Genomic DNA, 20,580 nt, shown 5'->3' on the forward strand with positions numbered 1-20,580 from the left:
GTTAAAAAATCAACATATGCGTTTGCAACATGACCTTTTTTTTTTTAAATGAAAGTTTACAACATGACCTTAATTTGAGAATGAGGCGGAGGTACAAAAGAATCTTGGCTTATTTATGATCGATGTACCAGATCATACCTGATAATAATTTAATAACATCGATATTATTTATTACTTTCTCCACGATATTATTTATCTGCTCCAAAATTGGTAAAGCATAATGTAAAGAAATACCCAACAGTAATATGAATGGTAAATTATATATTAATTTTTTATTATAATTAAAATGTGAATTATCCGTACATCATCCTCACAAAATGTTTCGGTATAACCACCTTTTATGAATAATTTCCCTTATACATCATCCAAATGCAATTGAAATTACAAAAGTAATCAATGGATTTATTGACGAATTCAAAACTCGACGTTTAATATATATTTTTTCTTTTAAAGGTCCTCATTCCAGATTAATAGTAAAGATACAACTTTCTCCACACACCAAAAAACAAAGATTTGAAACTATTTTGATTCTAGAGTTTCAATTCCAGCTTTGAAACACTCTCCACATAATAAAACAATTGAACAAAATCTCAAAACCCCATTTAAGGGGCCATATCAATTCCTCTCCAAGGGAAAACCATGGTGGGAAACAACCAACATTACCTACCACACTCTTCCATGAACCCCATCCTCGGATTAATATATATATATATATATAAAGAAAAGAAAAATCTTTGATTTTCTTTCTGGAAAAGTCGCAGCTCCAAAACAGTGCCAGATACTAGAAAGCACTCTTCCTAAAAGTCCTAACTATTCAACCAAATTGGAAAAAATTTAAAAAAAAAAGAAAGAAAAACCAAAGAACCACACACATCCCTACTACCTCTTTCGTGGGGTTCACAATTGTAATTAATATATGGTATATGAACTGTTTCATATCCTAACTTTCTTTATGTCATGGGTACTATGGTACACCTTCCTTACCGTATACCAAACCACATCAGATCATCAACCTATCTGGCTATCTCACTCTGCATCCATTCTCTGTTTTCTGTCTTTCCCAATCTATACAGCAGAACACCAAAAAGGCAAGTCGAAACCGAAAAGCAAAAGCAAAAGAAAACCAGTCATATATCTAATCGGACCCTTTGATGGGTCGGGCAATCGGGCCGGCAGGAGATCGGAAGCCGACAGTGACAGTATCATAGATGCACCAATGGAACCCAACCTCCTTTCCCATCTCTTTAGCTTCCAAGCATACCTCACAAACCGCCTCACCACCTCTCCCACCTTTCTCTCCCACCATACCGTTTTCTCCATATGAAAGGTCCGACCCGGTCAGACCCATATTCATCAAATACCTCTCTTTCTCGAACTGCAAGTCCCTTACCCGTTTCTCGTATTCGACCCGATAAGCGTACGGCAAATTGAGTTGCGGCCCAGAAAAAGCCTGGTCCTGGTTGATTATACCCACATCACGCCTGAGAAGCATTACATTATCGGGCGGGTTTTTCTTGATCGGTTTCTGCGGTGGGGGTTTCATCGGAGACGTGAAGTACACGTCGCCTGCTGATTCTTGCTGACTCCTTCGCCGCCTCTCGCGTCTTGATCGCTTCAAGACCACGAGGAACGAGTAACCCTTCTCGCGAGAAATTGCGCCGAAGTTGACCCTACCAGTGATGGGTATTCTTCGGCCGGTATCCTGCGAAGAGAGGTAAACAGAGAACTGGTGCGGAGAGATCCCGATCTTCTGGCTCAGCATAGATTGGAACCGCTTGAATTCAAGAGTCGGGTAAACGACGATGTTGCCGATATCAGTCTCGCGTTCGCCGTCGAAAAAGACAAGCGGGAACGCCACGCCTCCGCCGCCGTCTGCCTCCGCCATCCCTGACTTGATAGCGTAAGATTCCGGCATGATTGGATTAGATAAAGTTAGGAAAAATCGGAAAGCAAGAAAGGAAAGAAAAAATAAATAAATAAATAAAGGAAAAAAAAAAAGGGAAATACGAACAGCTTTGGAGTTACGAGCTTAGAGGGGTTTTATATACAAAATTTTGGGGGTTTAGGTTTGAGAAGGTAAATATGTGGAGGCGGTGGGGCGGTTTGTGGAATAAAAGATATAAAAATGAAAATTGCTTGGCCCCCAAGTTTTGAAGGGACCGAAAAAAAAAAAAAAAAAATGCAAACGACGCGTACTTCTTGTGTTTGGACAGTGCCTGAAATTCCCTGTTTTATCGCAATGCTAGTCGAAATTGCCCTTTTATTAAGGATTAATTATCGTATATGCCATTTATGTCCCACAGGAGCTCTTTGGAACGGATGTTACCGTGGGGAAGCTCCCCGGTACATCTACAGAAAATATGTGGGAATTTGTCTCTTTCATTCCTCTGGAAAGGTCCATAATTCCATTTTAACTTTGTATTAAAAAAATATTTAACAAAATTTACAAAGGCCTTTTAACTTTTCTATGGAATATAGATCTTATTACCTAAAGCTTTTTTAGGTACTTTTTTTTTTAAAAAAAAGAAAAAAAAAACGTCATATTATATTCATAATGAGAAAATAAAACATCAAGCGGATTAGATTTCTTTTTTTTTTTTTTTTTAAGTTTTTTAAGTTATTGAAACACTTATGGAATGAGTTTGTGGCGCAAATTTGAGTTTAGATTATTTGGGGATTTCGTTTATTTGTTAAATTTTATAATTTTTTTTATTATAAAATACATTTATTTTTTAACTCAAAAAAAAAAAACAAAAAAAGCCCTTTAACAACTTATTAAGAAAAATTCCAAACAGCACTTAAAAAAACCGTTTGTCACAGCTTTCGAGGTGTAAACGGTCAAGAAAGGTCTTTTGAATGGCAAAAACTCATTTTGGTTGCAGTATGTAATATACGAAGTTGGATAACATCTCGAGGGTTGCTTGGTAAAAACTCAATAAAAAAGATGATTTTTTTTTTAATAAAAATTAATTACAAACAAATAGGACAATCTTTTCTGGTAACCCATGTGGAGTAATAGACCGAAGATAATAATGCGTGAATAAACAAAACGGGTTCATTACCTAAAAGTATAGTTCCTAAAAGGTTTCATTACCTAAAAGTATAGTTCCTAAAGGGTTGTTGGAATAAAAATCTTGCCAGCAACATTTTTGCTAAGAAGGGCCTTTTTAACAGGTGAATAGCACACATTTTGTTATTTGTTTTTGAAAATGAATTCTTATTCATCATAACTAGCAATATATACATCATATAATCTATACAATCTATCTAGACTTTAATGTGATAAATATTGAATGTAATATATTTTAATGTGTAATTCATTGTCACATTAACAACACAGTGACCCACTAGATGTGTACTCATGGTCAATATTTGTTAGACTGTTGAGCAAAATGCTGGTGAGTTTTCTTATGTTAGTCTAAAGAGGACTTGTAGCCCCAAATAGGACAATGGTAAAGGATCATAATGCAAGCTTGCAATGGAAAATACAACCAAATATAGCTCATTAATATAGCTCATTTTGAATGGAAAGGGTACACTGATTATAATGCAGTGTCTGAAATCTGGATACCCTTTCAATGTCACTTTCCAGTCAAACCATGCCTTGAGCTACGGAGCTCAGAAATAACTAGCTTTTCAGATTTTCTGGGAACTTACAGAACAAGTAGTTTTATGCAAGTAACCTAGCCTTGGTGATGGGAATTCTTTTTTTAGGCAATATTAATGGTGGAATTCTTTTGTAAGGATTTGCCATCCTATGATCTAAAAATCTGAAATCTATAATGTGAAAACCAAAGTTGTCAATTAGGGTGCTTTTTAAATATGTATATCCCTACAAAAAGGTTTCAAAACAATGTACCTCAGCCTTCAGATTTATGATTAACAGTCTGAGTCCACGTTGTTGGATTTGTACACCAAGAAAGATCCCACACCTACATAATTTGATGCCAATGCCTTTCCAGCCGAGGTAGGTTGAGAAAATGCTAATTGAGAGCGTTCAAGGACATATCCCAAGCAGAAACTTTTCCTGTGACAGAATGAGAAATAAGGGATAAGATGATCGTGCAAATGAAGCACTTTTTTATTTTTATTTTTTATTATTTTTTTTTTTTGGTGAATGACATTGCATTATTGTACAAAAAGCCCCACAAGGGGATTACAACCCAAAAAACTACTTCCAACAAGTCAGTACCAAAGTCAACCAGCATATCAGGAAGGGTATCATGAAAAGCAAAGTTAAAAGACAATAGACAGGCTTTTTAGCCACCAAGTCTGCAAGTGCATTATGTGTTCTTGCATTCCACACTAAATTCCAATTTAACATAGACAGTCCATGTCTAATCCTCAGATATCATGCCGAGTAAACCACCCCCTTTGGCCTTCACTTGAAATAAAGCTCATTAAGCTACTTAAAAAATGACTATTGCATTACAATAAGAAAGATTTCAAGATGATCAAGGTTGGGACCAACTTCCAACTTCCAACAACTACTGCGAAACTGAAGCACTTGGAAACGAGTGTTCTTATATTTACAAATAAAATGTTCCAGTTTATGCTTCAAAATGTTACGCCAATCATTCAAATGCTTTCAGTTTAGCTCACAAAGAGATTAAATGGGTACAGGAACTTACCTAACAGCATCTAGTAACTGGGTAGCTATGTGTTTTCTTCTGTTAGCAGGAGAAACCCAAATGGATCTAATGCCGCAAACAGCAGGTACTGCTTCCTTCTCACAAAAGATTGCTCCATTCTTCTCATCCAATAATAAAGTATTACTAGCGGAAGTAGCTCTTTTAACTACTTCCCTCTGGAAACTAATATCCCCAAAATGGAGCACAGTTGGCCTTCTCCTCTCTTCCTTTTTGTTAGCACCATCAGACGTTCCACCAACTGAAGTTGAGAACACTCTGAATGCTTTTTTAATTGGTTCGGCAACTACGCAACCAACAACCCTTTGGGATGAAATGAACAGAAACACCTGCAAATGGTGGCAAGAAACAACATCAAGATTCAAGAATGATGCTGATGTCCGAATCATAAAAGAGAACCCAAGTGTTTGATGGTCATATTGGAACTCCCAGGAGCCATTTGTTACAACTTCTGATCTTTATGACTCACTTTTATCATTCATGGAAAAGTGAAGATTCGCTTGTTTCAAATGTAATCAACTTAACTATTATTAATCAGAAAGAATACAATTCTTAAGATTTCATAAGAGATTTTGATTTAACAGATAATGTACAGAATTTTCTTAACTCATGAAATAAAACAGAATTTTCTTTAAGTCATGAAATAAAACGAAGTGCCAATTACCTTACACAGCTTATGGAAGATCCATCCACTTTCAAGCTCAATCTCCATCATCTTCACAACTTCCCTAACCTGGAAGAACAACAATATCCCAATGAGAACAAATGCTTCAGAAATATTCACGTTACTTTCATTTTTTAAACTGACAAGGAATTCATTCCATTATTACTTGATTTTGCAGTCCCACATACGTAGTAACAATTACGGACATTTATTTACCAAAACTAAGAATGCAGAGGACACAAATTCTAAACCTTATTTCTCCAAGCAGGAGGATCACTATCGAACACTGCAATAATCCGACCACCTTCATTGGTATGCATATGAATAACCCTTTCATAGATCCAACCCTGCAAAATTAAGTAAGAAAATGGATAGCACAAGCACTAAAAAAATTACATATACTCTGAAATTCTCTAGTATTTGTACCTTGAATTGAATTCCATGGGTATAGTCCTTATGAAAAGTCTTGTGAGCCTTCTCATCCTCTTTATCTCCTGGAGCATATTTGATGCCACATGTGGAACATGTGTGGAGAAGAAAATCAGATTGACCCAATTCTAAATGGAACTGGGCGTAGCTTCTTTTCTTGTTTTTAATCACCGTTTTCCCTGATATTGTCGATTCTGGCTTCGAAAAGCAATTATCTGAATTTGGTTTTTTCAGCAATTGGCTAGACGGCTCTTCATCGCTTCTGAAAAACATTCAGCCAGACGAGAAAATATCAATAATTAAAATTTCGCAAATCTAAAAGAAATAAACAAAATGGAAAAAAACAATGGTACTGCAGCTATAGGTTCTAAGCCAACTGCACGTTGAAAATTACTTATTAGTGGCTGATTCTCTTAAAAAAAAAAAATAACCAAATAAAAACAAACATCAAAAGTCATAATTTCTATTTTACTTTCCGCAGCTTTTTTCAGCAAGCAAACAACGCCTAAGCCCAATAGATTGGGTATCCATCTAAAACCATACAACTTCTTTTCTTTTTTCTTTTTTCTTTTTAAAAAAGAATATATAATTAGAAAAAAATAAAAAAAATAAAAAAAAGAAAAGCAGATACCTATAGAGGTTTGGAGCTCTGCGACTGTAGGTGTTGAAAAATTGATGGTCTTTGTTCTCCCAGATGGCCAAATCGTCATTCTCGGCGTCGATAATCGGAGGTGGGACCGGTGATTTGGGAGCAGGAGAAAAAGAAGAAGAAGAAGAAGGGGATCTGAAGAAGGCACTGATTTTGGACTGCATTTGAATACTACGATTTGAATCTTTGGGTGGGTTTCTTTTTGTTTTTTGTTTTATTATGAAGTAGTGCTCTCCGAGACCCTCAGACTCAAGCCACCATTACCACCAATATACCCATTCGCAGACGGTCCACAGAGAATACAAACCCGGGAAACCAAATCCTTCACGAAATCCAAACAAGAAGACGACCCTTCAATCTGATATGGAAAACGAGTTTGAAAATTGTGATTGTTGATGTGGGTATGGAATCGACAGCGGTGTTAGTAATTTTTTTTTTTAATTTTTTTTTTTTGGTTGGAAAATTGTGAATTTGTTCGAAAATTTTGCTCGAAAATTTGCCAAAATATTTTCCCGCTTTTATTGCGGAGTTTTTAATTTTGAAAGACATTATCTTTTATACGCGCGCGTAAAAGATCTACAATGATAGTAGAATACTCCCCCAACTCATATCGAAAGTGGATCCCACCGTGGGTCCAATTAACTTCAAAATAGACATTAATTCCCTGCGGAATCTGTTTTCTTTGACAACGAGAAGAAATAGTACCAGACCTTTTTCGTTTTTATGGTGTCGTATTTGACTATATTGGATTCGAAGGCTCACCTTTTCCGATTATTTGAATTAATAAGAATTTTGGTTTTGGGTTACAGAAAATAATAAATTATAAATTTGTTGCAATGAAAAATATATGGGTGTTATATATTATTGTTTTTGGATCTTATTATTATTGTTCGTTCTTATGATTGAAAGACAAATATATATATTACTAATCATCCAACCAAAAAAATATATATATCTATATATATATGTATATATATTATTATTTGTTCAAGAAATAACATCAATTAATTCATAAAAAAATAAAATTGTTCATAAATCCATAATATTTTTGGTTACAAACTTCATGGTATATCAGCTATACAATTAGAACCACAGACAAACTAACAATTAAATTCAAGCAGTAGCAGCAATAAAGCCAAATTCCATGAGTTCCAAGTCCAAAGCTTGATCGTCCTTGTTGAATGTAACCCTTTTCTTGTTGCTGACGAAACTGGGAACAGGGAGTGAACTCGGACTCGGCGAGTCAGAAGCCATAAAAGAGTCAGTACTGAAAAGCTTCGACCCATCTGAAAGTACACCTCCACACATGATCTCTTTCGTCAACGATTCAGGCAAACTCTCGCCACGCTTTATTAGTATCTTGGGCCCCATGCTAAGCTGCTTAGTACAAGCAGAGGGTGGGGGAACACGACGTCGTTGAGGTGCTGCGACGTTGAAGTTCTTGAGGCGATCAGGGATTGGAGACGAAGTCCTTCTCCAGCTGCCATTGCAATTCTTGAGGAAATAATTAGGGCTTGACAAAGACGAAGTTGACGATGATGATGTTCTTCGCCACTTGCCTGTGCAGTTCAAACGAGGATCGAAAGGAGACAAATTTTTGGTATAATGGCGAGAGATTAATGGGTGTAGTGGTGCCACATCCATCTTCACGATCGATCAATCAGGATGAACAGGAACTAAACTAGAATATTTGAAGAACGAAGTAGCATGAATGACTGTATGTATGTGTGTGTATACATATATATATATATATAGGTTCCTTGAAGGAAGGAAATAGGAAACTTTCCTAAATCCAAATACCGCAAGAAATAGAGTTATAGCCGTTACAGCCTACCTTGGTTGGAATATATATATATATATACATATATACATATATATATATATATATATATTTTTTTTTTTTTTTGTCTTCGCGTCATTCCGGATATTTATTCATTAGTGTACCATTCTTTTTTAATATAATTAATAATTTCGAACTAATTAACTTAGAAAATCTACAAGAAAATTTCCCATATAGAATAATTTTCAGATTTTTTTAATGAACATCGATTTTTTAATTTCAAGTGATCCAAAACTTTAGATTGATTTTCACAGTTATTGTTTATTTTTATAAAAATATTATTTCATACAAAAATAATTTTAATTTTTCATAAAAAAAAAAAAATCATTACCAACATGTACATGTAAAAATAATATACATAATTTATTCCCTTTCTCGGCTCTTCTTGTTATAATCCTCAGTTGACAGATAGCAGATTGTAAGCACCAGGCACAAGGGTTATCATGTTTGACTACATATTCCTTTGGAAAGCCTCGCCTTTTTCTAGTTTTGGTTTCGGTTTACATGAAATTAATAATTAAATTGATCTAATGAAAAAATAAATAATATGGGTCTTAATCTTATATTATTATTGCTTTTGTGATTGAAAAGATAAATAAGGGGAGTACAATCAGTGATTGTATAGTTCATCATCATTAGTTCAACCAAAAATAGAAGCATATAATTTGTTTGAGACCGTAAGTAGTGTTTCTTTTTCAAGAAAGAATTATCAATTTCATACATTCACATATATATATATATATATATACGGAAATTTTATGGTGAGTACGGTCCGTATGAGGACCGCAATATTAGTAACGGTTTTTTATAGTATTAACCACGATTTTTTAGAAAATCATCACTAATACTATGAAAAACTGTTATCAATACTGTGGTCCGCATGAAGACCGTTCGCACCATAGACGGACAGTAATATATATATATATATATATTACAGACTTTCCACTGCAAGTTATACAACAAAAAAGACAACAGTAATAAACTGGAGAAAAGTTGGACAGCTTGTTCAAAAGAAACTACAGAACTAAGTTCAAAAACAATATACTAAATAAGTCTATATATATAAAAACTATTAATTCAATTCAAGTAGCAAGAAAGCCAAATTCCAGGAGTTCCAAGTCCAGATCAGCTTCGTCATCCATGTTAAAAGTAACCCTTTTTTTGTCGCCCTCGAAACTGGAATAGGGAGCGAACTCGATCGGACTGGGTGAGTCAGAAGACAAAAAAAAGCCACTGAAAAGCTTCGATTCATCTGAAACTACTCCTCCAGTACCACTCATCTCCTGCTTCGATGGTTCAGACAAATCCTCTCCACGCTTTATTGGTACTAGAATTGGTCCCCATATCTAATCACATGTAATTGTAATAAATAATTTTGAAAATTATTTATATACAAATTAAATTAAATTAATTAATTATATTATTTTTGATAAATAAGAATTAAAAACTATTGATAGTTTGTTATCAAATTTACAATTTTTATTGTTATGGTTTTGCAGTTTTGCAAAAATTAAATAATTTGGACATCTTTTTTAATGAGTAAGGATGTACCATTCTAAGTTCAATTAAATAAATAAAAAAAATATGATAATAAAATAATAAAAATTATATAAAATAAATCTGATCAAATATAAACGATTGGATTAATTTATAAAGAACAAACAAATTAAAAGATTTTTAAATGCTTTGTAACAACAAAAATTTTAAATATAAATTTAGTCAACTAAATAAAACAACAAAAAATAACAAATTTTTTTTTAAAGAATTAAAATATTATAACAAAAATTGAAATTGAATAGGAAATATTATTCAATAGTTGTATTTCTGATTGATTGGAAATTGAAAAATCACTTGCTCTATTTTCTATTTATAGGTAAAAAAATTTAAAACTTGATAATGATACAAATATTATTTTGAATGATGAATATAAATTCTTTTTAATTCCTAAAATCAATTCATTGCTCCAAATTAAAGATTATTCCTTTATTATTTAAATTAATTTAAAAAACTACCATGTATGGTCATGCTTTTCTCAATCTGAATACTATGAATCTAGTCTTATTTATGTCTTTATCCATTCAAGGAAAAAAAAATTATTTTCAAAATAAATAATTAATCTTAGGCAGCTTCGTTTGCTTCAATATATAATAATCATTTTAAAAACGAATCATTTTTCTTATCTAGATTCATTTACTACCGTTTCAAAAATAAAAATATAATTTATTTGGACTTCTTTAATTTCATAATCAATTCTCAAATTTATTTTTACTATTTAAATATTGTAATTTTATGTTTTATTTTTTTATTCCTTGAAATAATTAATTATCCTATATTAAATCCTCATAATATAATTTAATTATATTTATTATTGTTATTATTATGTGCTTTATGAATATATTTTTAGCTTATAAAATAATTTATTTATAATTACATATATTTTAAAAAATCAAATAAAAAGCTTAATTTTATTATTAAAATCCATATATTATGATATTGAAATTTTATTTATTATATATCCATATATATATATATATATATTAATATATAGAATCTAATTATTAATCACCGTATATAATATATTTTATTTTACAATAAAATAAATATAACAAACCACTCTCTCTAACCAAAACACCAACAAAACTAAAAATTAAAGTTTTTTTATCAATAAACTATAAATAAAAGAATTTACATTGTAGTTTTATAATTATTTAAAGACTAATAACTTGAATCTTACTTTATTATATTGTCGTTCCTAATTGTTAATTTTAATATAAAAAATTAATCTCAAGTGTGATTATATTCTTTGATTCAAAAAATAAAAGTGACATCATATTTTGCTAATAAGCTTTTAACGAAAAAAATAATATGGAAAACTGGTTCTTTCAATGTTTTTTCCTTTAATATTTCTTAAACACCTCCCTTTTACAAACATACAATATTCTTTTAAACTCTTCAACAATTTAAGCATCCATTTTTAACTTCTAGTAATCGAAAGCTTTAAATTGCATCTTTCAATTTTAATTTTTTTATGAAAATATATATTTTTCATACAAAGATAATTGTAATTGTTTATACTAAAAGGAAATGATTACCAACATTCTTTTAAACAAGTATAAAAGCTACAATTTACCCCAATAAAAAAAAAAAAAGTATAAAAGCTCCAAATAACCATCTTCAATATATAAAATCAAAGCAAAGCAGGAAAAATAAACTTAACTAAATTATTTAATTAACATTATTGATATAAAAATAATATACAATTAGAAAGATACTTTTTTCCCTTTCTCGGTACCGCATATTACACTCTCCAGTTGACTCATTGCACATTGCACTTTGTGCCTTTCTTCAAGGGTCAAGCTGATTTCCTCGGAGGACTGCATGAAGAAAGTAGAAAACCAACAAGCTTTCAGCGTTTAAACAATGAAACAGAATAGAGTCAAACCCACGACATACATACTTCAAGGGTGCAAGATCTTACCTGCAAACAAATAATGTTCTGCAAAATACTGTCAACATCTTCCTTGAACGAAGATATAATTTGCCCAATCCTAACATCCTTGTGCATGAATAGAAGAACAGAAACAATTGCACCTACTGTACTTGAAGGATTTGTTGCATATTGACCACCATTACAAGAAACAATTGACGCAAACATTCTCAAAACAAGATTTAAAAGCACATGGCTCCTATCAAACAGGAAAAAGCAAGGTATAAAATAATAACGACATGCGCTCGAGTGAATGGAGTCGGTGTCCTCATCTTTGGAAATGCACTGCATTGGAAGGCATCACCACAAATCACTACAAGCTTCAGCTAGAATCATAAAATTCGACAAGACCAAAAATCTTATTTCCGAAACAAATAAATGGAAAACAGAAAAATAGACATTAAACTACACTAAGTTACAGTGCATGAGTTCGACAGCAAGATGTGGGAATCATGTTGAAAAGACACCAACATGCAAACTCTTGATCCACTGAAAATCATCCAACCATATATGCAACTATAAGCCCATCGCAGGTGGCCAAACACCATTACAAGCATCTTAACCATACCAATCTATGCATAGAGGTTCATATCACACAATGAGAAGGCAGATACACGGATACTACGTGATTTTTTAATTTTACCTCATCAAATTAAAATAATATTCTTCAGATAATTGGTGTGTGCATTCACCTAATTAACACAATTAACCCTTCCAAAATCCCAAATTAAGGAGTCTGGACAACATATATTAGTTTAAAGGTAACAATTATGGTCATCACGTCTTATTTTGAGCTCCAAAACTAAATGAGATAGGAGACATTATCAGAGTAACATTTTCTGATTTTAAAGCCCCTTATTTGTCCGCTTGGCCAAAAATGAAAACAGAAAAAGAAAGAGGGAAGTGTAAAAATAGAATTGAACATTAATAGCAAGTAAATAATAAGAAAGTTGTTTAGCAAAAAAAATAAATAAACAAAAAATAAAAAAGAAGCATAAATTTTATGTCAGACAAGAAACATACTTACACCAACAACATCAATTAGATACTCAGAAAGGAAATTGCCTAGAGTTGTAATACTTTGTTGAGAAAGTCTTGTGGGAGTTGAGTCCAGTGTAATTAGTACTCTTAGCATAGCACAGACATTATCTAGGGGAGGCTTTAGTACCTGAGACATAAAGAAATGTCACCGTCAGGCCTTCACTTTCAAGGAAATTTATTGAGGAGTAATCAACAATGTTATAACTCAAGTAAAAATTACCTATGCAACAATAATTTCTGAAGCATTAGTGAGAGAGTAACAAGCAGATACAGATATCACATATAATCATGGAAATATTTTAGTAATATCACATATCATGGAAATATTTTAGTAAACTTACTATCTGAGCAAGTAATATATTCTCTAATATGCGAAAAACAAGATTTTTATCACCCATCTGCAACATGCTTGAGCAGACGATGCTAGTGATGGACTTAAAAATCCCACGATTTGATATCTTTGCATCCCTATTTTCATCTGGATAACTATTTTCTGCACAGAGAAAGCCTTTCCAAGTTTAAGAACCTATAAACTCATCAATCTCAAACTGTATAAAATTAGATTACAGACCAAGGAGAACTACTATTAGCACAATGAAATTTAAGAGTGAAAAAAAAAAGCAGTTTGTGGTTGTCCAATAATTTTCTGTCATATGGAGATGAGTTGATGATAGCCACAAAAAAAAAAAAAAAAAAAAAAAAAAGGGAAAAGAAGATTTTCAATCTGAGATACCTGGAAAAACTCTAAACCTTGAGAGCAAAGTGATGAAGAAGCTAATGCAGTCGGCAATTTGGATACGCCCTGCTTTGTAGGTGGAATGCAGAATCTCTAATATTCGATACACTATTAATGGGTCCATATCAGGACCTGAAATGAAATGGGGAAAAAAGACAATGAGGGAAAAAAAAAAAAGGTTTCTAATTTGCAGGCAACTTCCACACATTAATGATGTTCATACCATATCAAAAAGTTCGAAAAAGAACTTTCCAAGTTTCTCAGATCTTTCTCTTAATGTATGACTACCAAAACTATGCATTTCTAAACTTATATTTTATTCCACAGCATACTTTCAGTGCAAAAATGTCCTACAAAATTCTGCTTTACTTCTTCAAGAACATGATGCCTCTTAAATGAAGAATATTAGGTATAATTTTCCAAGTATTACTGACACATATATTTTGCCACCCAAAGAAAGCTTCAACACTAGCAAAGCAACTTGTACACAGCATACTTTCAGAAACAAGAAGCTCATTTATACATTTGGCAAACATCAGGTAATTTATGCAAAAATATTCAAAAACTAAAACATTGGATTCACACAAGCACATACAAACAGTTTGGACAGAGTGTTTTAAGTTATTTATTTAGTACTTTATGTAAAGGGTATCAAACAAGCTTGAAACACAATAAACAGAAACTAGTTACACTCCATAGATCCTGTGAAGTTATTATTCATCAACACTCAACCAACAGATGTGTGATACTTACACAGGCAACACAAAGATATTGACTTTAACAGAAGAGGTTCCAAATAAGAGAAATAATAAAGGCAACAAAGAGCGAGCTCCTGAGAATCCCTGGCAAGTCTTACAAAAGGACCATAGCATATATTTCCTGCAAGAGGAACAAAGGGTATGATAAGAAATCAAGTGATATATATATATATATATTTTTTTTTTTTCCTGATGGTTGTTTAATTGATAGAAAAAAAATATATATAATTTCAGTGTGAATTTGATTCTTACCATCATCTGAACATATAATGTAAAATTTTTGCAGTAAGTGTTGCATGTTATCGTATCCCCACATGAGGGAAGGGTTCAACAAAGAACACTGTCCCAGCTTAAGTTGAAGGTGCAACACAACCTGCAAAAGGGAACAAGGGGAAAAGATGCAGCATCTGATAATAATATTGAAAAAATTGTAGATCAAAGCCAACTGGGATTTATTATGTGCTAAACTTTTATTTAATTGATCTCTATTGGGCCCAAAGCCAAATATTTTTAGCTCAGCTGCAAAATCAAGAATGATTTTGAGAGGTATAACAATAAATAATTACCTGAGAACTTGATGGATGTTTATCACCTAGCTGGATTAGTAACAGAGGAAGCTGTCTTATCCAAGCAATCTGATGATCTAGAAGATCCAGAGCACTTGCATCTAGATAGAGCATGTCTTCTCTCTATGATTTATATTAAAGTTTTATTAGTACAAATTTGAAAAAGAGAAGATATATATCAAATATATATATACAATTTTGCAATAGTGGGCTTGCATGCTTACCTTATGGTGATCATCTCCCACCCCACATGTAAAAGACAAATTTGCAGAAAATCATACTTATTGCCACATTAGATGGGGTGTGAGAGGCTCACTATAAGGTGAGCATGCAAGCCCACTATGAAAAAATTATATATATATATATATATAGAGAGACAGAGAGAGAGGGAGGGAGAGAGAGTTTGATAAAAGCAATCTATGGAAACTGCATATTAAAGAAAGCTTACAGGAATTAGCATTTTCTCAATTGTTGAAACAAAAGCCAATTTTAGCGAGGATTCTGGATTGCAATCCTCAAATTTCTTAGTAAATGCCTGCAATAAAATTTAATAACATCTCTATATTAGGGTTGAAATTTCTCTTGACAGCAAATAACTAAAAGCACAACACTTGAAAAAGTGAAGGAATATACAATTTTGTAAATAACTTTGAACTTGAAAATAAGAACAAGTCAAACCTGAAGAAGACGAAACTTCCATTCTGTCGCCACCTGTGAAACAAGTTTTGGAATAAAAGGAAGAAGCAAAAGTAAATGCTTCTCCTCAATTGCTTTACCAGATCGAGTGCCACTGCAGATCTACCAAATATCATTCAATAAGAATCTTTTACAAAATAATCATAACACCTCAACATGCAACATAGATGACTAATACGTTCTTAAGTACGTTAAGAATTTCTTACAAAGGTACTTTACCAGATTAAGTGCTATCTCATGCTAAGGATAAGTAAACATGTTCCAACTGCCAGAAAAGCTATGCCCTCCGTTGAGCATGCTTACCAAACCAGTTAAGAACAAAACATAAGTAATTTGTGGTTATATGTACTTATAGCACATCCTCAACATGATATAGAGCATACAAGTAAAAAATGCTAAGTTTCAAAGACCAGGCATCCTCTTAACCGGATATGATAAAGTGGTAGAAGAATCAAACCTTTCCAAGCAGTGCACTTTCTATGAAATCTAAAAATCTCTCCAATAGAACATCAGGAGGACAGATCCATTCACACAAGTGCAAAAATATTTCCGTAAACACAGTGTTCAAGGTAAAATATCTATCATCACCCTGCCAAGCAGAAAAAAAGAAAATGAATTAAACCTTGTGCCTCGCCCATATACCAACTCCCTGAGTCACATAGATGTACAACTCAGAATATAAATTGAAACTTTAAAATGAAAAAGAAATGTTGCTCATCAAGTTTTCTAATTTTATAACAGTATAAATAAAAATAAATCATAAGTCTTGAAATCGAAAGGGGTGAATACTTGCAACTATTGAAGAATCTAAATTTGCATGTCAAGCATGAAGTTTCATAATTAAAGGCGATTAATGTTAAAACAAACTTAACAGTAACACTTGGTTCTCATTCTCATTAAAATAGCAAAGCGAAATGGCCATAGATTGTAATAGAAACATAGAAAAAGATAGAATCATAAGAAGAGGTTAAACTTTAAGGGGGAAAAAAATTCTCATGGGAGAAAATATGACAAAACCAAAAGTTAAGCAAGCTATACCTTCTCCGAGAATTGATTCACTGGATTAAGGGGAAACATAACTAGTAACTTCTTCAATAAGAATGTTGTGATAGTTTCAGTCCACATAGTCGCATCAAGTCCTCCATGAGAAGCTTGTGACTCCTGCTTATTCTCACTAGTAACATAAATATAGAACCTGATTGAAAGATCTATGCTCTGAAGTATACACAGCATGCAATCAAATGATTGTCCATCAAATGATGGAAAAGTCTGAGCTGTAGGAATAAATTCTTGGAAACAACTGACTAGAACTGGTAGAAGGTCTTTAAGTTTTGGGATGATAATGGAAAACCCTGCAAAGATGAATAAAATGTCACCAGTGTAAATATTAAATTATAATTTTGGATTGATCTCATAGCATAATGACAAATATAATACTATGCTGCTGCACCACCACTTAACCATTGCTAGTGGAAAAAATGTACGAATACAAGACTAAGTTCTGAGTTTAATGATGTTATGCCAAATGTCAAATGCAAGGTACTAAAAAATAATTTGCACAAAATAAAAATATATAAACAACATTTGCAGATTTTGGTGTTATTTTGTAACAAATCAGGTCTTTCACTGTTATATAAACAATTATAACAAGCCAAGTGCTGACTCTAACAGAACATTGCAATAGCAATACCCACAAACAAGTAACGAGGCTTTTCACATACCAGAAGATTCTGTTGGAACCTCCGTCTCAAAAGCATGCAGCACTCTTTGTCCAGCATCCTTCTAATAAATAATAAAAAGAGAGATTCAGAAAGTAAGAGAGACTTCTTGGAAACCAAATTATACTTCATGAATTGAAAATCAGAAGGTACTTTTTCACATGAATCAACTTCTTCTTGATTACAAGGCAACATCGACAAACACCGAACCAACCCAGAGAGAGCAATCTTGAGCTTGCCCTTGTCCTGTAAATAATGCTGGTTCTTCCGCAAAATATCTTCATAGTTTTGAAGAACCTGTTGTTGAAGTAATCAATGGATAATATAATAAACAAAATGACTAAATTATAGTTCTCAATTATTTACTTCAGAACATTATTCAACTAACAAATGCCAATAAGAAGAAGGAAAAAACATTAAAATATATCATCCCAATAAATTAGGATACCTTTTCAGCATACAAGAAGAAGGAATGTGGGTAGTGCTGGACAACAAGGTCAAAAAATTTGAAAGCCATCAACCGAACATCAATAGCTAAATGTGTCATCGCTTTGAATATATAGGTCATTAGTAAGGAGATGAAAATCCCTTGATTATCCTGGAAGAAAAAGCAAGGAAATATATATCATAGGAAAAAGAAAACAAGAAGTAATACGTCGTTAGAAAAAAACTTATAAGACCCCACTATGGTTTCCATGGACAGAACAGGAATTGGCATGCATATAAAATATCAAATTGTTTATTTAATATATGGAAACGGGCTTGGTGGAAAAACTAATGATAATAACAAACACACATGCACAAGCGTTAACCACTATCTTGAATTGGAAAAGCTAATAGAAATGTATTAAGAGACAACTTACAGAACTTAACTCCTGCGATGAAGGAAACTACTAAAGTTGCTGTTATTATTTGTAATACTCTCCATGATAGGATGGAAAAAGGATAACCATAAAAATAATATCTCATACATGCACACATGAGTAATTACAACAATAAAAGAAATGTATCAAAAAATTTGTTAGCTTTATTGGTCTCTCAAAAGTAAGATATATGTAAGTGTATAGGAAGCAAGAGTGTTATAACAATTTGAAGGTGTGTCATACAGTTAATTCTGAATAACAACCACCTGCTATATCAGCAATTAGATGAGAAAGACTAGAAGACCTTACCTCTTTACAGGCAGGAAAAACCACTGACTTAAGAAGTTGATAAAGAGTTTCTCTAACTAGTTTATCATCATCTCCAATACGTTCACGTAGTTTTTCTATAACAGCATACTTGTGCAAGCTCAGTTCTGCTGGATATGTATGCAATAAATCCTTGATGCCAAGCAATGCATCTTGAAAAAGATGAAAAAGCAATTATTATTAAAGCCACCACACAATCAAACAAGAAGTCGACGTGAAACTTAAAATTCTAGACAACTTGACATATTAAAAAAATGAAGGACTAGTGACAAAAAATTCTTATAACTTCTTCAAATAAAGTATATCAATTATCTTGAAGATACAAGAAAGTGATCACAAAGATTAAGTAAATCAACTTTAGACTTAAATTTAAAACTCTTTGTTAAAAGTTTTCTCATAAAATAAGAGAATTTTACTCTTCAGTTAGGGAATGTTGGGATTTGGCGTGCCCTTTTGAAATGGCATTTGACTCACATCTATGTTTTTCTCTTACTCTTCTTTTAGATGTAGAAAATAACATGTATTTTCAAAACTTTATTCTACATTGCATTGATTCTTAAGACTTTTCCTATGCTAAGCATCTTAATTTTTTCCACGTAAGCAGAAGAAGAAAATACCATTACTTTTACTTTTCTTCCCAAACTATTTTCAAAAAATGAGCATTTTTTTTTTTCCTTTTTCTGAGTACCATTAATTATATTCACTTTCAGCATGTTAAATTATAACCATATATAACAATGAGTACCTTTGCGAACTTTTGCATTGTGATGAGATGTCTGCTGAAGAAGCTCCTTCAAAGTTAAACCTTTTTTGTTTACTGCTAAGCCTGTCTTCTCTGTTGCTACACTCTGCTCCGGAAGAATTATTGCTGCTCATAAACCAATATGAGACACTTTATTAAACTTAGAATTTAATAAAGACTTAGTGTAGATCATGCTACTTCCAGAGAATTTATAGGGATAAATGAATGCCAAAAAATCGTGAAATTTAAAATTTTAATTAATTAAACCCAAATAAAAGAAAACCTAAGGCCTATTAAAATTACACTGGGCAGTCTTAGTTATACTCTACTGTCTTTAGGAAATATTCCATCAAAAGCAGTTTCATATCTGTAAAATGTTCCCATGAAAACAAACAGGAGACTGAATGACTTCAAAGAACATGAACCACATACCTATAGTCCATACCTTTAGATTTAATTTCAGTATTCGTAGCATTGTTAGGAGGCGGCAATTTCCTGCCAATCTTTCGCTTTATTTTCTACAACAAGAGAAAATATATTCCATGAGGACCGCATGTTGAAATTCCGAATCATAAATTCATAAAATGAATCAGAGGCCATAAATAAATTCTAGGGATAACTAGATTACTTTAAAGTCGATGCCGCGCTTTTGCTGCTTCTTTGAGGAAGCTTTTGAAGGCGCCATTTTATTTACCTATGAATTACACACGAAAAAAGCAAGGAAACAATCTACTTATTAGAATTTACAGCTAGCAACAATGCACAAACAGCATATTCTCAGGTTTTGGAAACAACTAGTAGTGGGCAAGCGAGTATAAACCAGAACCGCCATTAATGAACGAGAAGTTCGAAACCTACAGCTCTGTTTGGCGGCAGGGAAAGGCAACAGAAAGTAAAAGAAAGTAACAAATTTGTCAGTTTGGTAATCTTGTCTCTTCTCTTTTGGTAGTTTTAGCCGAATTCAGCCATAGAAGAACATGAGGCCTCGTCAAGCATAAGATTTGGAGGCAAAAAAAAAAAAATGGACAAAATGAAAAAGTTGTTTTCTCTTTCTATGATTTTTCTATACCTTTTTTTCTCGTCAACCAAACACAGTATCAGGTTTCTCCGTATGCGCCGCCGGCGTTAGAAGTAACTGAAGAAGTAACTTGAAGGACTCAACGGTTAGTAAAGCGTACAAGGTGAATGAGCTGCTTCCGATCATATACGCCTACGCGGCTTTTATTTAGAAGTGGGCAACTACGGAATACGGAGTTTGTTGGACCCGAACTTGGGCTGCTCCGAATCCGGATTCAAATTAGGTTATCATGGAGGTGGCTGAAAAGTGATGGTACGCTTTTTTTTTTTTTTTTTTCTTTTTTTTTTGGTTGGGGAGAGATTAAATTTAATTAGATCTAATGATAAATTATATAAGA

General features: G+C 32.7%; 3 protein-coding genes across 7 annotated transcripts; all 3 read right to left on the reverse strand.

Moving 5' to 3' along the window:
* Positions 1-502: 502 nt before the first annotated feature.
* On the reverse strand, positions 503-2,143 carry LOC125419415 (uncharacterized). Its single transcript, XM_048465281.2, has one exon. It carries the CDS (start codon positions 1,913-1,915, stop codon positions 1,136-1,138), a length of 780 nt encoding a protein of 259 aa, XP_048321238.2. The 5' UTR covers positions 1,916-2,143; the 3' UTR covers positions 503-1,135.
* Positions 2,144-3,379: 1,236 nt separating this feature from the next.
* Positions 3,380-6,908, reverse strand: LOC107433617 (protein CHROMOSOME TRANSMISSION FIDELITY 7). The gene is made up of 6 exons (XM_016044916.4): positions 6,374-6,908; positions 5,740-6,004; positions 5,565-5,660; positions 5,314-5,382; positions 4,632-4,978; positions 3,380-4,027 (listed from the first exon to the last, which is right to left on the reverse strand). The coding sequence occupies exons 1-6, from the start codon at positions 6,553-6,555 to the stop codon at positions 3,880-3,882; spliced, it is 1,107 nt and encodes a 368-aa protein (XP_015900402.1). The 5' UTR covers positions 6,556-6,908; the 3' UTR covers positions 3,380-3,879.
* A 4,477-nt stretch (positions 6,909-11,385) lies between these two features.
* LOC107433628 (uncharacterized) lies at positions 11,386-20,504 on the reverse strand. 5 transcript variants are annotated; one of them, XM_060813001.1, is made up of 20 exons: positions 20,235-20,500; positions 19,794-19,859; positions 19,598-19,683; positions 19,169-19,291; positions 18,406-18,575; positions 17,682-17,831; positions 17,387-17,530; positions 17,237-17,297; positions 16,554-16,867; positions 15,973-16,104; positions 15,498-15,617; positions 15,268-15,354; positions 14,820-14,942; positions 14,506-14,626; positions 14,249-14,374; positions 13,493-13,627; positions 13,101-13,252; positions 12,746-12,886; positions 11,710-12,003; positions 11,386-11,605 (listed from the first exon to the last, which is right to left on the reverse strand). In XM_060813001.1, the coding sequence occupies exons 3-20, from the start codon at positions 19,638-19,640 to the stop codon at positions 11,492-11,494; spliced, it is 2,550 nt and encodes an 849-aa protein (XP_060668984.1). In that variant the 5' UTR covers positions 19,641-19,683; positions 19,794-19,859; positions 20,235-20,500; the 3' UTR covers positions 11,386-11,491. The 5 variants fall into 5 exon arrangements, with proteins under 5 accessions (XP_060668984.1, XP_015900414.3, XP_060668983.1 ...); XM_016044928.4 differs by having other exon boundaries at positions 19,611-19,683; positions 20,235-20,499; XM_060813000.1 differs by lacking the exon at positions 20,235-20,500 and adding an exon at positions 20,024-20,170 and having other exon boundaries at positions 19,611-19,683.
* Between the last annotated feature and the right edge of the window lie 76 nt (positions 20,505-20,580).

Source organism: Ziziphus jujuba, chromosome 11 (assembly GCF_031755915.1).
Source record: "Ziziphus jujuba cultivar Dongzao chromosome 11, ASM3175591v1".
NCBI classification, from domain to species: domain Eukaryota; kingdom Viridiplantae; phylum Streptophyta; class Magnoliopsida; order Rosales; family Rhamnaceae; genus Ziziphus; species Ziziphus jujuba.

Bases quoted from the DNA above. Each gene is read 5' to 3' on its own strand.
- LOC125419415 (XM_048465281.2), bottom strand. From the start codon at position 1,915: ATGCCGGAATCTTACGCTATCAAGTCAGGGATGGCGGAGGCAGACGGC.
- LOC107433617 (XM_016044916.4), bottom strand. From the start codon at position 6,555: ATGCAGTCCAAAATCAGTGCCTTCTTCAGATCCCCTTCTTCTTCTTCT. The intron at 5,661-5,739 runs GTACAAATACTA...TTAATTTTGCAG, and splicing joins CCCATGGAATTCAATTCAAG to GGTTGGATCTATGAAAGGGT. The intron at 5,383-5,564 runs GTTTAGAATTTG...TTGTTCTTCCAG, and splicing joins CTCCTGCTTGGAGAAATAAG to GTTAGGGAAGTTGTGAAGAT.
- LOC107433628 (XM_016044928.4), bottom strand. From the start codon at position 19,850: ATGGCGCCTTCAAAAGCTTCCTCAAAGAAGCAGCAAAAGCGCGGCATC. The intron at 16,105-16,553 runs GTATAGCTTGCT...TCTGCTTGGCAG, and splicing joins TGAATCAATTCTCGGAGAAG to GGTGATGATAGATATTTTAC. The intron at 13,253-13,492 runs GTATCTCAGATT...TTCTCTGTGCAG, and splicing joins AAGGTTTAGAGTTTTTCCAG to AAAATAGTTATCCAGATGAA.